Source organism: Felis catus, chromosome D1 (genome assembly GCF_018350175.1).
Source record: "Felis catus isolate Fca126 chromosome D1, F.catus_Fca126_mat1.0, whole genome shotgun sequence".
Taxonomy (NCBI): domain Eukaryota; kingdom Metazoa; phylum Chordata; class Mammalia; order Carnivora; family Felidae; genus Felis; species Felis catus.
Genome location: NC_058377.1, coordinates 110,440,709 through 110,456,214, shown reverse-complemented (window position 1 = coordinate 110,456,214; position 15,506 = coordinate 110,440,709). Strand labels below are relative to the sequence as shown.

At 46.8% G+C, this 15,506-nt stretch overlaps 1 protein-coding gene across 6 annotated transcripts in view; it reads left to right on the top strand.

Annotated features, from left to right (window-relative positions):
- Window positions 1-15,506, top strand: part of KMT5B (lysine methyltransferase 5B) — a 58,454-nt gene that overhangs the window by 14,719 nt on the left and 28,229 nt on the right. For 4 of the 6 annotated variants that reach the window (XM_023240158.2, XM_023240156.2, XM_023240157.2 and 1 more), the window contains exons 2-3: window positions 7,690-7,925; window positions 13,666-13,813. In XM_023240158.2, coding sequence (XP_023095926.1) covers window positions 7,766-7,925; window positions 13,666-13,813 — 308 coding nt within the window. In that variant the 5' untranslated portion in view covers window positions 7,690-7,765. Of the gene's footprint in view, window positions 1-7,689; window positions 7,926-8,362; window positions 8,496-13,665; window positions 13,814-15,506 lie in introns of those variants that run through there. The other 2 variants (XM_045039651.1, XM_045039650.1) reach the window with 2 other exon arrangements.

Sequence of the window (15,506 nt, the reverse complement as noted above, 5' to 3'; positions counted from 1 at the left end):
CTTTATAAACTTCTTTGTAAATTCTTTTTTATGTTTATTTATTTTTGAGAGAGACAGAGACAACGTGAGTGGGGGCAGGGGGGTGGAGCAGAGAGAGAGACTCCCAAGCAGGCTCCATGCTGTCAGCACACAGCCCAATGCGGGGCTCGAACTCAGGAAACTGAGATCATGACCTGAGCTGAAACCAAGAGTCAGACACTTCACCAACTGACCACGCAGGCACTGTAAACATTTTTTATTTGTGAGTAATCTCTACACACACCGTGGGCCTTGAACCACCACCCTGAGGTCAAGTCATGTACTCCAGCAGCTGAGCCAGCCAGGTGCCCCTAAAAAGTTTCCTCTTTAAATACAACTGTAAGTCTCTAAATATTGTCCTCTTGGAGTGCAGATCTTTTAAAAAAAATTATTAACATTTATTTATTTTTGAGAGAGGGGATGGGGGGAGACAGAACATGAGTGGGGAAAGGGCAGAGAGAGGGAGTCACAGAATCTGAACCAGGCTCCAGGCTCCGAGCCGACGGCACAGAGCCCAGTGCGGGGCTCGAACCCATGAACCGTGAGATCGTGACCTGAGCCGAAGTCAGGCTCTTAACAGACTGAGCCACCCAGGTGCCCCATCGACCCTTTTTCTTAAATCCAGGGTTGATGGTAGAACCTGAAGAATCTGAGTTCCTTCCCCACCTGTTGGTCCAGTGAAGCCACACGAAGCGAACCTTCCTTTCCGGTTGACTTCAGAGTGGGTGAACCTCTCAGGGACACCTACTGGCTCTCCCCGAGTGCTGCCTCAGCTGCCCTTCCTTAGAGCCTGCTTGCACTCTTCTTGTGAGCACTCTGGAAAGTAGAGGGAGCTGAGCTTGTGCAGCCCCCTCAGGAACGCCCCGTTACGCTCAGGTGCTCTTGGTTATTCCTTTAGAAAAGGAATCTTCTTTTTTTTTTTTTTTTTTAATGTTTTTATTTATTTTTGAGACAGAGGGAGACAGCATGAGCAGGGGAGGGGCAGAGAGAGAGGGAAACACAGAATCGGAAGCAGGCTCGAGGCTCTGAACTGTCAGCACAGAGCCCGACACGGGGCTCGAACTCACAGACCAAGAGATCGTGACCTGAGCTGAAGTGGACGCTCAACCGATTGAGCCACCCAGGCGCCCCGGGAATCTGTTTAAAAACTTGTTGTTAAAAAAGAGCCATATAGGGGCGCCTGGGTGGCGCAGTCGGTTGGGCATCCGACTTCAGCCAGGTCACGATCTCGCGGTCCGTGAGTTCGAGCCCCGCGTCGGGCTCTGGGCTGATGGCTAGGAGCCTGGAGCCTGTTTCCGATTCTGTGTCTCCCTCTCTCTCTGCCCCAACCCCGTTCATGCTCTGTCTCTCTCTGTCCCAAAAATAAATAAAAACGTTGAAAAAAAAAATTTTTTTAAAAAGAGCCATGCTGATCTCAAATTAACCTTCCTTCCATCTCCCTCCCCTGAGTTTAATTTACATGTATTCTTTCAGTCACATGCAGCTTTCTCTCATTTGAAACAAACGACACAGGACTTAGGGCTCTTTCTGTTCATTATTCCCTATGTTCCCCTCTGCCATCTAACTCTTTCCCCACGAGCCCATGTTTCAACACTTCACGTCTGTTCTCAGATCGTCAGCGGCCCATCTTGCCCTTGAGTTTTGATGCCTGAAAGAGCTTTGCCCTGTGAGCGTCTGCGGCCCGTGCCCGAGTCGGTCACGCGCTTCCTGAAGCGCTGGTCCCTGCTTGCTCTTTGCTTTTCCTCCCTGACCAGTCGCTCCTTTCAGTTGCCGTTGCTGCTGGGTCCTGGTCTGAGGGCGGCTCCCTGTGTCCTTAGCCTTCTTTCACCTGCACTCACCCCCCGGGTGATTGCGTCTTGTCCCGTTAGGGCACCGGCCAGCCTGGACCAGTACTCCAGGCCCTTCGGTCCAGCGGCCCGTCTGGCGTCTGTCTCTCCTGGGCATCTCGAACATGACCGAAACTCAAGTCCTGCGCCCCGACCCCTGCCACAACCTGAGCTGCCTGTAGTCCTTGCCACCTCTGTGAATTCTGTGCTTCAATTTGGAGGCCTGTTAGAGTCCCCTCTTTCCCACAGTCCGCTTGCAGATCCTGTCTATCTGCGAACCTTCAGAAAAGATCCCAACACCAGTGACTTCTTCTTGCCACCCGTGCTGCCCCAGGCCACTGGTTCATTGCAGTAGCCTCTTAACTGGTGCTTTCTCTCGTGTTCCCCACTTATTACTGGCTTCATTAGATCTGCTTTTTAAAAAGCATTTATCTGTGAGCTTTCCTCCACAAAGCAAGCGGCTCGTGTGGGCCTTTAAAATTGTAACTTAGACCACGTCAGTCCTGCTTTCCATCTCCCTGAGAGTCCATGCCCAGGTGTCAGCAGTGGCTTTGACACTCTCTGTTACATGTTCTGGCACCCCTTCCGGTCTCCCTCCTGCCCCCTCCCTGCTTACCCCGCCGCAGCCACACTGGACTCTGTGCTGGTCCTCTGCACACCCACTGCTGCCTCCCTTTCCCACCCCTGTGTCACCTGAAACACTCCCTGCCACTTAGAAACCGCTTGATTTTCTCCAAGGTGCTGGCATTTAATTGCCAATTTGTTACTTCCCAGCGATTTTTTCATTAGAATGTAAGCACAGATGAGGGCAGAAACCTGGTTTTGTCCTCTGTTGTATCCCCCGGGCCTGGAACCGGAATGTAGTAGATGTCTAATGATTTTCCTGATTTACGCACTTGACCCTTGAACCCCCTGTGTGGTCAGAATTCCACATACAACTTTTGACTCCCCAAAAACTTAGCTACCAACAGTCTACTGTTGACTGGAAGCCTTATCGACAAAATAAACGGTTAACGTGAGTTTTGTGTATTACATGTATGATATGCTGTATTCTACAATAAAGCTCCAGAAGGTGTGATTAAGAAAATCCTAAGAAAGAGAAAACACATTTACAGTGCTGGACTGCATTTATCGGAAAAAAATTGACACAGAAGTGGATCCATGTTGTTCAGGGGTCAACCATATTGGGGAGTCGGAACAGAGAGGGATTTGGCATCGTTACTCCATTTAAGGAGTGACCGCTACTCTTTGAAATTTTTTTTTTCTGCCAATTTTGGGGTAAATTTCAGGTAATTCTTACTTCCGAATACAGTGGCCAGTTGGTTCAGACGCTGTCAACCAAGCCAAGTCCATGGTGGTGTTTGTGAGCCAGCTGTTCCCCGGGCCAGAGAGACCGCACCCTTGCTGATGTTGGGCGTGGGGCCGCTGTGGGAGCCGTGAAAGGCTTTAGGCTTTGCTGGCCTCCCCATGTTTCTCCACAGGCTACTACGATGTCAGCTGTGTGAGCTTTTGGGATTCCGTCTCCACCTTTAACATGTAAGTGTTCTTTCGGCGTGTGGTCTTAGAGGAAAGATGACACCGACGGGAAGAGTCCGCACTCAGGAGGCCAGAACAGACAAACAGCGACCTCATGAGTAGTAGGGCATACATTCATTTTGAGCTAGAAATTTATAAATAGCCCCCAAATTCTGATAGTTTCACTAGAACTGGTTTTTTACAAAACAGTTCATTTGTGAGCTTAAGTAATGTCTTTGGCCTTAACGGTAACTGCCGCCGTCTGGACAAGGGGACCAGGGGACCAGGGGAGCGTGTGGGAGCCTCAGCTAGAAAGTATCCAGGCGGGCAGTGTAGTCATACCAGTGAAATTCAGCCATGTTCTGTGATTGACGGCGTGATACCTTAGTATCTTAAAAGTTCAAACAAAATAGTATCGGTTGACTGCAGTAGAAGTGAGACTGGAGGGGCGCCTGGGGGGCTCACTCGGGACTTCGGCTCAGGTCGTGATCTCACGGTCCCCACGTCGGGCTCCGCGCTGTGTGAGGCACGCCTGAGATTCTCTCTCTCTGCCCCTCTCCTGCTCGCACACACTCTCTCTACAACAAAACGAAACAAAACTTGTAAAAAATGAGGCTTGAGGTTATGACTTTGCTTCAGTTTGGATGGATCATTAATCCTCACCCTCATTTCATTGAAGTTACGTATAATTTCTGTGTTCCACGCACTGAGCTGAAGTGTGCTGCTAAAATGACTTCTTGGCGAACTTTTCTTAATTCTCAGGGGAAAAAATTGGTCGATAGGTCTAATGTCCTCAGATTAAAATTTTGGCCTGTGTTCTCTGCCCTATCAGATGAGCTAGTGGATGAGGAAGTAACTGAGAACAATAGCTTTCACACCGAGTTTAGTCACAGTCACCTGGAGGGCTTATTAAAAGCAGGTTGCTGGATTTCACCCCAGGTTTTCTGCTTTTTATCTGAGTGAGAATCTCAGTTGGGACTTAAGTGGAGAGATTACTTACTGTTCCTTTTGTCCCTTAAATCTCTCCGAAGCCACGTTGCTCTTTTCTGTTCCATGTGTAGTTCTATTTTATGTCTCATCATCGAGGGATATCAGGAGTCCTGAGTCCTAAAAACACATTCTCCAGCCATCCTCCACGAGTTGTGTGTTCCGTGAGGGCGTTCTCGAGATGGGCTTCCTCAAGGACCAGATGCACCTCGCCTGGTCCTGGTCCTGTAAAGGTGCAGCCTCGGGGCGGAGGCGGGAGGGCGGGTGGTAGGGAGGCGCGAGTGGCGGCACTCACGTCTTAGGGAGAGGACTTGAGAGGGTCAGGTTATAACTGTGGTATTTTACAGCCTAAAACACATACAGAGATCGTTCCTGTTAGGCATAGGCCACACCTTCATTTATTGATTCTTTCGTCACTCGAGGGCGTCGGATCCAGTTTGTGCTGTGCTGGAGAACAGGAAAATGAGTTCTTGGCCTCAGGAACCCGGGCAGTTAAGGAGGCAGGCAGACCGTTGCAGTGTAGTGACAGAAGGGTTTTCACCTATGTTTTGTAGTAGGGATGTCCACCTGAATTTGGCGGTGAGGGTCGAGGAAGACCCCGGAGCGTGAAGAGGTTAGCCAGACGAAGAGATGGGTCAGACTGTTCCAGGCACAGGCGAAGGAAGAGTGTCGTGGGCCTTGCCTTTTTTCCAAGCTTTCTTTGTCTTTATGCTTCAGAAGCATACTGCTCCTAATTCCTCTGCCCCTTCTTCTGAGTTCACATACAGGACATTTGGTCGTCAGTAGGTCTCGTGTTCAGTCTGATAAAACGTAATAATTGAAAAATCTCCAGCTTATAACCACTGTGTCTGTAGTTTTACCTGCCTTTCCTTTTTTTCTTTTTAATTTTTTCAGGTTTATTTTTGAGACCGAGACAGTGCGGGTGGGGGGAGGGGCAGAGAGAGGGAGACCCAGAATCCGTAGCAGGCTCCAGGCTCCGAGCTGTCGGCACAGAGCCCGACGCGGAGCTCGAACCCACGAACGGTGAGATCGTGACCTGGGCTGAAGTCGGACGCTTCACCAGCTGAGCCCCCCAGGCGCCCCGCCCTGTACCTGCCTTTTCTGTTGTTCGTGCAGCGTTTTCTGGGTTTCGTGAGGTGGACAAGAAAAATGAAAGGCTAGGCAAACGAAAGTTGAGTGCTAATTGAATTTAAGTGAAAGAGCCAGGAGAAGAATACATAGAGAACGTTTGTAAACAGCATCCTTCGTACGGATCAGACAGTCTTTACCTTTGTACGTAAGCGTGTGGCTCGCACACACGCTTTACCACTGTGGATTCACACACAATTCCTGTGACCGTGGAGGAGACCTGAGATCAGGTAAAAACTCAGTGTTTCGTATTTCTGTTGGGTATCGTTAAAGGCGTGACCAAGGATACATTTCTGGAAGTACCTCAGAATAGTTTATCATTTGTGTTGCTCTGTGCGTTCGTAAAAAAATAAGGGAAGTCGGCCTCTGGGTGGTCTAGCGAGAGACCCTCGGGTGGCAGTGCCGGGTTCTCCTGGGGATCCTGCCCCCAGCCTGATCGCGTGGCTCTGGGCACGAGCGTCAGCCTCTCTGGCGTCGGTTCCACGTGCAGATGGAAGGAAAAGTTCAGATAGCTCTGAACTTTTGTGTTTTTGCACTTTCTTATCCTGGAGCCTTTTTAGTCTGATTTATATTAGAGCATAATTCCATAATGAGGTGATGCCACGGACATCCCTTTCTGTGATCTGTTACACTCTTACTTCCAAAGGGCCTTACAGATTATGAGCATCCCTCACTAGCCAAATCATTCACTTCCCAAATTCAGCTAATTAAAATTCAGATGGTGAGGGATATCTCTATATTGGCAGATATTACAATTACTCAATTTTTGTTGCTATTGTAAAGGCAGACATTTCATGATGGGCAGGACTTTGATGTTTGAGTATCAGTCCCTGAAGTACCTTGAGCATTGACTTCAAACTGACAGCAGAAAGGCATAGCTGTTGTGGACAAAGCTTGACTTAGACCCCTTTTCTTAAGCTCTCCTCGTAACAGAAGAGAACATCCTTGGGATTTTCTCACACAGTTAATACACTGTTCCCAAAACATGTAATTTTTTTTAATATTCATTTGCTTATTTTGTTTTAAAAAAAATTTTTTTTAATGTTTTTATTTATTTTTGAGACAGAGAGCATGAGCAGGGAAGGGGCAGAGAGAGAGGGAGACACAGAATCCGAAGCAGGCTCCAGGCTCCGAGCTGTCAGCACAGAGCCCGACACGGGGCTCGAGCTCACAGACTGTGAGATCATGACCTGAGCCAAAGTCGGACACTCAACTGACTGAGCCACCCAGGCGCCCCTATTTGCTTATTTGGGAGAGAGAGAGAGAGAGAGAGTGCACGAGCAGGTGAGGGGCAGAGAGAGGGGGAGAGAGAGAGAGAATCCTGAGTGAGTTCTGTACTGCCAGCACAGGGCCCAACGCCGGGCTTGAACTCAGGAACCGTGCGATTGTGACCTGAGCCAAAATCAAGAGCCCGATGCTTAACCGACTGAGCCACCCAGATGCCCCTACCAAAACGTGTAATTTGAGCAGATTATTAAGCTGTACCTAAACGTCCGCATAACAAGGTGCACAATTATTCTTACTGGCAAGCGAGAGATAGACACTTACGAGCACTTAACTCTTTGTCGGTGGCTGTTTGCAGCACAAGCAATGAGCAAGACGAGTGAATTCCTCTCCAGAGTCTGGGCGTGCTGAATGACAGCACAGATGACACCGGATGGCTTGGGGAGCCGAGTGGTCTTTAAAGAGTGGAAACATTAGTTACTAAATTACCTTTTTTTTTTCCTCCCAAAAAGTCTTTATTATTTATTACATACAGAGGGGAGGAGTTCAGTCCTCGGCTGCCACTCTCCTCACGGCTGCCAGGACGTCGCTCAGCACCTCTCTCGTCCTCTTGGCATGGATGTGCGTCCCCTCCCTTTTCTCTATGAACTTGTGGTGCGCTTGTCCTCGGAGGCGTCGGGCAGTGCATGGCGCACCTCGGGCGGCGTCCTGCACGAACTCGGGGTGTACTTGGTGAGGGGGCCACGGCCGGGCCTTGGCTTGCTCCTGTCCTTCCCTCCTGGTGGCCCTTGCTGAGCGCCCCCCCCCCACCCCCGCCAAACACAGAGCCTGGGCTGCTGCTCCTCGGTGGCCCCTCGGTGGCCCCTCGGTGGCCCCGGCAGCCCAAGAATTGAATTCCTTTCAATACTTTGTATCTTTCTCAAGGGTCCGGGCAGTATGGTCTCTTACGTACTTACCTCCCGGTTCTGTTTCTCATGTTTTGTTTTGTTAGGAGAGAACGTTGGAATTATTCTCTAAGCTATCTGAAGAGAACGACTCAATGCACCTGGGTCAGGCGGTCTGTGGGCATGAAGTGGTTGGGAGAATCCAAGAACATGGTGGTGAATGGCAGGAGGAGTGGAGGCAAGTTGTCTAATGACCATCCGCAGAGCCCGGCCAAATTGCAGCCCGCGGGGAAGGAGGCCGCGAAGGCCGGCAGACACGCGGTTGAGAGGAGGTCGAGCAGATGTATGTACACGATGCAACTGTCATTTCCGTTGTCGCGCGGGCCGGTGATTCTTTGCAGCTTGTAACGTGTATTCTGTCTCTGCTGTTTTCAAAACAAGTTTTCATGTGCTCCCAGCTAACGGCGCAGGTTTCTCTTTCTTTCTTTCTTTCTTTTCCACCCTTTCAGAGTTTTGACAGTCCTTACTCTCCTCTGACGTGTACGCCTCTAGTTCGGTGCTTAATAAGATCGCTTTAATTATGCTTTTGTATCCATAACTTTAAGTTCTATTTTGTAGCGTGGATGTCTGAATGGCTGACCTGCTCTATAAACTGTATTAAAGTGCTGCTGCTGAATTTCTTTGAAGTTCAAACTGTATTTTTATGTTTGATGTAAGTATAAGTATGTATCTCTTTGAAAACTGAGACGTGTGAATAATAAATTCAACTCTCATTTACAGGGGAAACGGAATTTAGGGCAGCGTCACAAATTGTCGCCGTTCCTTCCGTTTCTGTAGGGCGGACGGTGGTGTATCCCGACATCAGAGCACTGTTGATGACGCGTGACATGACTTCTCACCTTGCTCCTCCTTGGTGAGGGTGGGGCTGCTTGTGGAGAGTTCAAGAAATAGTTCTTTTAAGAGCAGGACAGTGCCCCGGGATGCGTGTGAGCCTTAGGTAGGCAGCTGCCTTAGGTGAAGATACCCAGTGGCGCACGGCCGCAGTGAGGGAGGGCGGCTTTTTCCGTTCTTGTTTTTCCTGAGGTTAATTTAGCCCCTCTGGAACATCCTTCGTTTGCGTTGGAATTGGCCCGCTCTGAGTGGGGTTGGCTCTGCCTGGCATTTGGAACGGTTTCAGGTAGATTGCACCAGTCCTGACTGATTACCCTCATCCCTGTTAGAGGTTTATGCAGTTTATGGGGCCCAGGCTGCCCTTAGCCTCTCCATATCAGAGCAGGTCACTGTGTCTGTAGTACACGAGGCAGAAATCCCTGCTTGGGGTAGGAGGGAGAGAGCCCAGGACTGGATAGATTTCTCCTATTCGTGGACACCCGCCCACCCTGTAGCACGTGACGGGAACCGAAAGGAATTGAGAAACGTAACGACTATAGCAGGGGTATTGGTTCCCGGCGGTAAATTAGGCGACTTTTCTTGGTCGGTTTTTAATTTTTCCATATTGCTGTTGGCCGCCTTTTTGGGCATCCCAGAGCAAAAAGGTCTTACAGTTGTTGGAGGTACGTGATAATTTAGAAAAACGATCGTTAGATGGGCTATGCTTTGCCGTGTGTAGACAGATTTAGAGGACGGGCTGGAAAAACCCAGAGAGTTGAAGACGGACAGCATCGTATTGAGTGTCATTGGACAAGAATGATACAAAAAGAGAGCCAGTGATGAAGCAAAACAAAGCAACGTTCCATCTTAGGTAAACCTCAGTGATTTCACGTGACAGAGCCACAAAATACACGAAGCAGACGCTGACAGCATTGAAGGGAGAAACAGACAATTCAGTGATTTGGAGACGTCAGTTCCCCACTTTGAATAATGAATAGAACAGTGAGGCAGAGGATGAACAGGGAAAGACTTAGACACTACCCTAAACCAGTGCTTCCTGACAAACGTCTGTAGAACGCTCCACCCACCAACAACGCACGTTCTTCTCAGGTGCACGTGGAACGTTCTTCAGGATAGGCCATAGGCTAGGCCACGCAACAAGTCTCAACAGACCTGAAAGGATTGGAGCCATACATCGTACGTTCTCTGACCACGGTGGAGTAAAATTAGAAGTGAATAATGGAAATTTGAGAGAATCGCAATAGTTGACTCCTTGAAAAGATCGACAAAATCGGCAAACCTCTGTCCAAGACTAATCAAGAAAAAGAGCAGAGTCAAGAATGAGAGAGGGGACATTACTGCTGCATTACAGAAATAAAAAAGGTTATAATGGACTACTCTGAACACTTGGATGCCAACAAACTCGGTAACTTAAATGAACAAATTCCTAGAAAGTCACGAACTACCAAAATGGATTCAAGAAGAAACACAAAAATCCAAATAAACCTGTAGCGTGTAAAGAGGTTGAATCAGTAATTTTTAAAACACACTACTAAGAAAGTCTCAGGCCTGGATGGCTTTGTTGGTGAATACCGGCAGACATCTAAAGAGGAATCAACACCAGTTCTTTACAGACTGTTCCAAAAAGTAGAAGGAAAGGGAGCACTTCCTCATGCAATCAGACCAGTATTAACTCTGCTACCAACACCAAAGACCTCACAGGAAAAAATGCCCTAAAAAGTACAATATCTCTATTAAAGTATGGACACAAAATCTTCAACAAGATACTAACGAACCAAATCCAGCAACAAGTGAGAATGATTCTGTTGCATAAGCAGGTGGGATTTATCCCAGGAATGCAAAGTTGGCTTTATACCTGAAAATTAATGCTCCCACTTCAGTAGCATGGTGGACAAAACCCATATGATCATTCCAGTAGGTGCAGAAAAAGCATTTGACAGAATTCAGCACCCTTTCAGGGTAAAAGCACTCAGCAGAGTAGGAACGGAAGGAAATTCTTCAACCTGATAAAGGACATCTACAGAAACCCACAGCTCATGTCCTGCTTAATATTGAAAGACCAGTAAATGCTTTTCCCCTGAGATCAGGAACAAGACGAGTATCTTTGCTCACCGCTTCTGTTCACTATTGTGCTAGAGGTTCTAACCACAGCGTTTAGGCAAGAAAATGAACTAAAAGGCATTCAGGTTGGAAAAGAAGTAAAAACCATCTCTCTTTGCAGGCGACGTGATTGAGGAATCCACTAAAAAACATTAGAGCTTGGGGCGCCTGGGTGGCTCAGTCAGGTAGGCGTCCGACTTCAGCTCAGGTCATGATCTCACCGTCTGTGAGTTCGAGCCCTGTGTCGCGCTCTGTGCTGACGGCTCAGAGCCTGGAGCCTGCTTTGGATTCTGTGTCTCCCTCTCTCTCTGCCCCTCCCCTGCTCATGTGTGCGCACGCTCGCTCTCTCTCTCTCTGTCTCAAAAATAAATAAAAACATTAAAAACAAACAAAAAACATTAGAGCTTATAAATGAGCTCAGCAGTATAGATCAGCACGCAAACTATAAAACTTAGTTTGAAAACTGCAAGACATTAATGAAAGAAATTAAAGAAGACCTAAATAAATGGAAAGACATCCCATGTTCATTGATTAGAAGACTTAATATTGTTATGATGGCAGTACTCCCCAAATGATCTACAGATCTACAGATCTACAGGGATCTGTAGGGATCTACAGGGAGTGAACGCAGTCCCTATCAAAATCTCAATTGGCTTCTTTGCAGAAATTGACAAACGGATCCTAAAATTCTTGTGGAAATTCAAGGAACCCAGAGCAGCGAAAACAGTGTTGAGAAGGAACAAAGATGGCACGCTCACACTTCTCAGTTTCAAAACTTACTACCAAGCTGCAGTGTTGTATTTGGCTAGACACCTATCCATGGAATAGAATCAAGAGTCTGGAAATAAGCCTTCATGTTTGTAGTTGATTGGTTTTTGACAAGCATGCAAAGAAAATTAAGTGGGGAAAGAATAGTCTTTTAATAAATGGTGCTGGGAAAACCGGATATCCACATGCAAAAGAATGAAGTTGGACCCTACCTCACGGTATGTGTGAAAAATTAAAATGGATCAAAGGACCTTAATTATAAAATCCCTGGAAGAAAACAAAAGCATACGTCTTCATGACTTTGGATCAGGCAGAGGTTTCTTAGATAGGACACTAAAAGCACAAGGAACAAAAGAAAAAAGGTAAATTGAAATTCATCAGTGTTAACAAACTTTTGTGCTTTAAGGGATTAACATCAAGACCATGAAGAGACCCTCACAGAAGGGGGAAAAACATTTTAAAATCACATACCCATCCGATAAAGGACTAGTATCTAGAATATATAAAGAACTGTTACAAGTCAGCAGTAAAAGACACTCCAATTTCTTTCTTTCTCTTTCTCCCTGCCTCCCTCTTTCTTTCTTTCCCTTCCTTCCTTGCTTCCTTCCTTTATGAGAGGGAGAGAGAGTGTGTGCACAGGGAAGGGGCAGAGAGAGGGAGACAGAATCTCAAGCAGGCTCCACGCTGCCAGCGTAAAGCCTGATGTGGGGCTTGAACTCACAAATCGCGAGATCATGACCTGAGCTGAAGTTGGATTCTTGACTGACTGAGCCACCCAGGCGCCCCACAAACTCCAGTTTAAAATGAGCAAGGGAATCTGAATAGACAGACATTTCTCCAAAGACACACAAATGGCCAGTACATGAAAAGATGCTTGAAATCATTAGTCATCCGGGAAATGCAAGTCAAAACCACAAGGTACCACTTCACAGCTGTTAGAATGTGTCAAACTGAAAGGACAGATGAGGCACCTGGATGGCTCAGTTAGTTAAGCATCTCACTCTTGATCTCAGCTCAGGTATTGATCTCAGAGTAGTGAGTTCAAGCCCTGCATTGGGCTCTACGCTGAGCATGAAGCCTAGTTAAAAAAAAATAATAAAAAATATTTATTTTTGAGAGACAGAGATAGAGCGTGAGTGGGGGAGGGGCAGAGAGAGAGGGACACATAGAATCAGAAGCAGGCTCCAGGCTCTGAGCTGTCAGAGCCCGATGTGGGGCTCAAACCTAGGAACCGTGAGATCATGACCTGAGCCGAAGTTGGACGCTTTAACCGACTGAGCCACCCAGGCGCCCCTGAACTGTGCGCTTTAACTGGATGAATTGTATGGTATGTGAATTACATTTCAATAAAGAAAAAACATAACGACTTTGATAGCTTTTACATACCTACATGCAAATGAACAACTTGATTACAAAACATATGCCTACCTACCTTTTGATAGGGCCTTAACATGTTGTGTTTAATTTGCTTTTTGAAACAGTGTGGAAAAGAAAGTTACACCTTGCACTGTCTTTCATTCTGCCACATCTTAATTTTGAGAGGCTTCAAGTTATACTGTTGGCATAATTACATTCCTGAAAAGATTGTCTGTGACACGCATGTCAGGCTTAAATCAGCACGGATGAAACTTCACCCATTTAAGTTTGGCTTTCCTTTGCTCTCTTTATAAACACCATCGTTAAACCTCATCACTTCGGTTATATATTTCCGGCATTTCTCTATTTTTATCCATTCATTCAAAATCTGTTTTAGACAGGTTAGAAATAGGCCTGTCATTCTCTCTCTCCTCCTCTCCCCGCTTCTGCTTCCTGACTCTGTCGTCACGGGCAAGTCTCTCCTCCTGTGGGCCTCAGCTACCAGGTGGGGAGTGAGGGTCACCTGCCCAAGAGGAGGATGGCGGAGTTCACCCCTCGGGGGCCGCCTCTTCGTACTTGATGTCCGTCCTGGCACTTCCTGCAGAGAGTTTCTTGTGTTCTCGTCTCCTGTGTCCCCCGGCCCTGTCCGCAGTGGCGCTCGATGCTGTCTTTTGCCACGGTGGTGAGCGTCCACTCATCCCATTTTTCGTCTTCCTTGATGGGACGGGGAAGGCATTTATTTGAGCCCAAGATTCTCACGACTACCCAGACCCTGTTCTTGGGAACCCTGGTAATATTACCTGCTAAGCCAAACGCTCTCGGTCATTCGCTGTGTTTGGCTTTCTCTCTGTGCAAAACGTACTCCGTTCTTAATGGCTGACTTGAGAGGGCAACGAAGCTAAAGGTTTTAAAGGTAGATTTAAGTGGTTTTCCCTTTGAGTTACTTTCCTTTCTCTTTCTTCTCACAGGTAATGGTAATTCGGGGTTCGAAGGCCAGAGTCGATATGTGCCGTCTTCTGGAATGTCTGCCAAGGAGCTCTGTGAGAACGATGACCTGGCGACCAGTCTGGTTCTTGACCCCTATCTAGGTTTTCAAACACACAAAATGAACACCAGGTAATTGTAAGTCTGTATCCTGAAGTGGAGCGGATGATGATGTTGAGTTTAAGAGAACAGATGCTGATTTTACTTTTAGTCAGAATTTAAGATGACATCAAAGGAAAGGTCTTTGCTGTAGAAGATTTTGTGTTTGAGGCAAGAAAAGCAACAAAGGCTTCCAGGAGTCTTGTCAGTTTTAATTCTGTGTTCTTATTTTATCTCAGGCTGTTCCTATGAAAATATAAAGCTGGGGGAGCATCTCCTAGTCTATTTTAAATGTTGTGATAATTAGCTGAAAGAAAAATCTTAGAAGCATCCTGTGAAGCCTTGAAAATACAATAATTTTTTTTCTACGTAAAGTAGGTTACATCAGGGGGTTTTTCATGATTTTATTACAGAGTTTTCTTCTAACTAATTGCAACCGTATATAGGGAATGTATTGCCGTCATGTTTAATCTTTGAGATTCACCTCGTCATTGGAATGAAGAGAATGTTAAAGACCTGCATCTGTCTGTCCAGTCTGCAGATCAGAAAATAGACACGGAGGTGCTTTATCGAGGATCACATGCCATCTGTATAAAATATTGTTCACACTGCTTTTGAAGTCTGTTCTCCTTTAAATTTTTTAATTCATGGGGCACCTGGGGGGCCTCAGTCGGTTAAGCGACCGACTTCAGCTCAGGTCATGATCTCACGGTTCGTGAGTTCGAGCCCCGCGCCGGGCTCTGTGCTGATAGCTCGGAGCCTGGAGCCTACTTCAGATTCTGTCTCTCTCTCTCTCTCTCTCTCACTCGCTCGCTCACTCTCTGCTTGCCTTTCCCCTGCTCACATTGTCTCTGTCTCTCTCTGTCTAAAAAAATTTTTTTTTTTAATTTTGTAATTCATGTTTTCTTAAGCATCTCTCCCCTGAAAATGGCCCTTAGATACTTTCATGATTGCCACCAAACACTAACTCGGAACTTTACAACTTTCCCTCTTAACATGAGTGGCAGAGGGCTTTCAAGTCTGGTGAGGTTGAGAATGTATAGAGCCAGTTCTAGGCCACCGATCCCTCCTACCTTCCCGATACTTGCAGTGGTGTTTTGTAGCTCCAGGGCCAGTGACAACCCCAGAGCAACTTGATCGCCAGGTGACTAGTCGCCAGTAGTTGGGGAGGGAGGAATTGGCGAATGAAGGTGATTAGAGGAAACTCTGGTGCCATTTTCCCCCTTTTAATTCTGTCCGTTGCTAAGATGAAAACAAAAGACTGTATGATTCGTTTATCAATTATTTTCTAAATCCAGAAAGAAGTAATTTGGATAAAAAATGAGCCTTTGGTATTTTCATGATTCCTGTTACCATAGATCTTTCCTTGCTAAAATGAAGTGACAAGTTGGAGTGGACTTGAGAACGTATTTAAATAGCTCCCTGACCTCAGAGGGGCAGATGCCTAAATTTTGTAAGTAGACAGGTGGATAGCTGTTGGCTGGGAAATCAGCAGTACTGGATGCCCTAATAGCCAAATAAAATCTGGTTTGCATTATTTTTTTCTTACATTATTTTCTCAAGGAATGTTTTTAAAGTCTGGGGTTTTTTTTAGTAATCTCTATACCCAACGTGGGGCTCATACTCACAACCCCAAGATCAAGAGTCGCACGTTCTTCCGACTGAGCCAGCCGGGCTCCCCTGGTTTGCGTTATTTTCAGTCCATTTCCCTTCTTTTCCCCAGTGA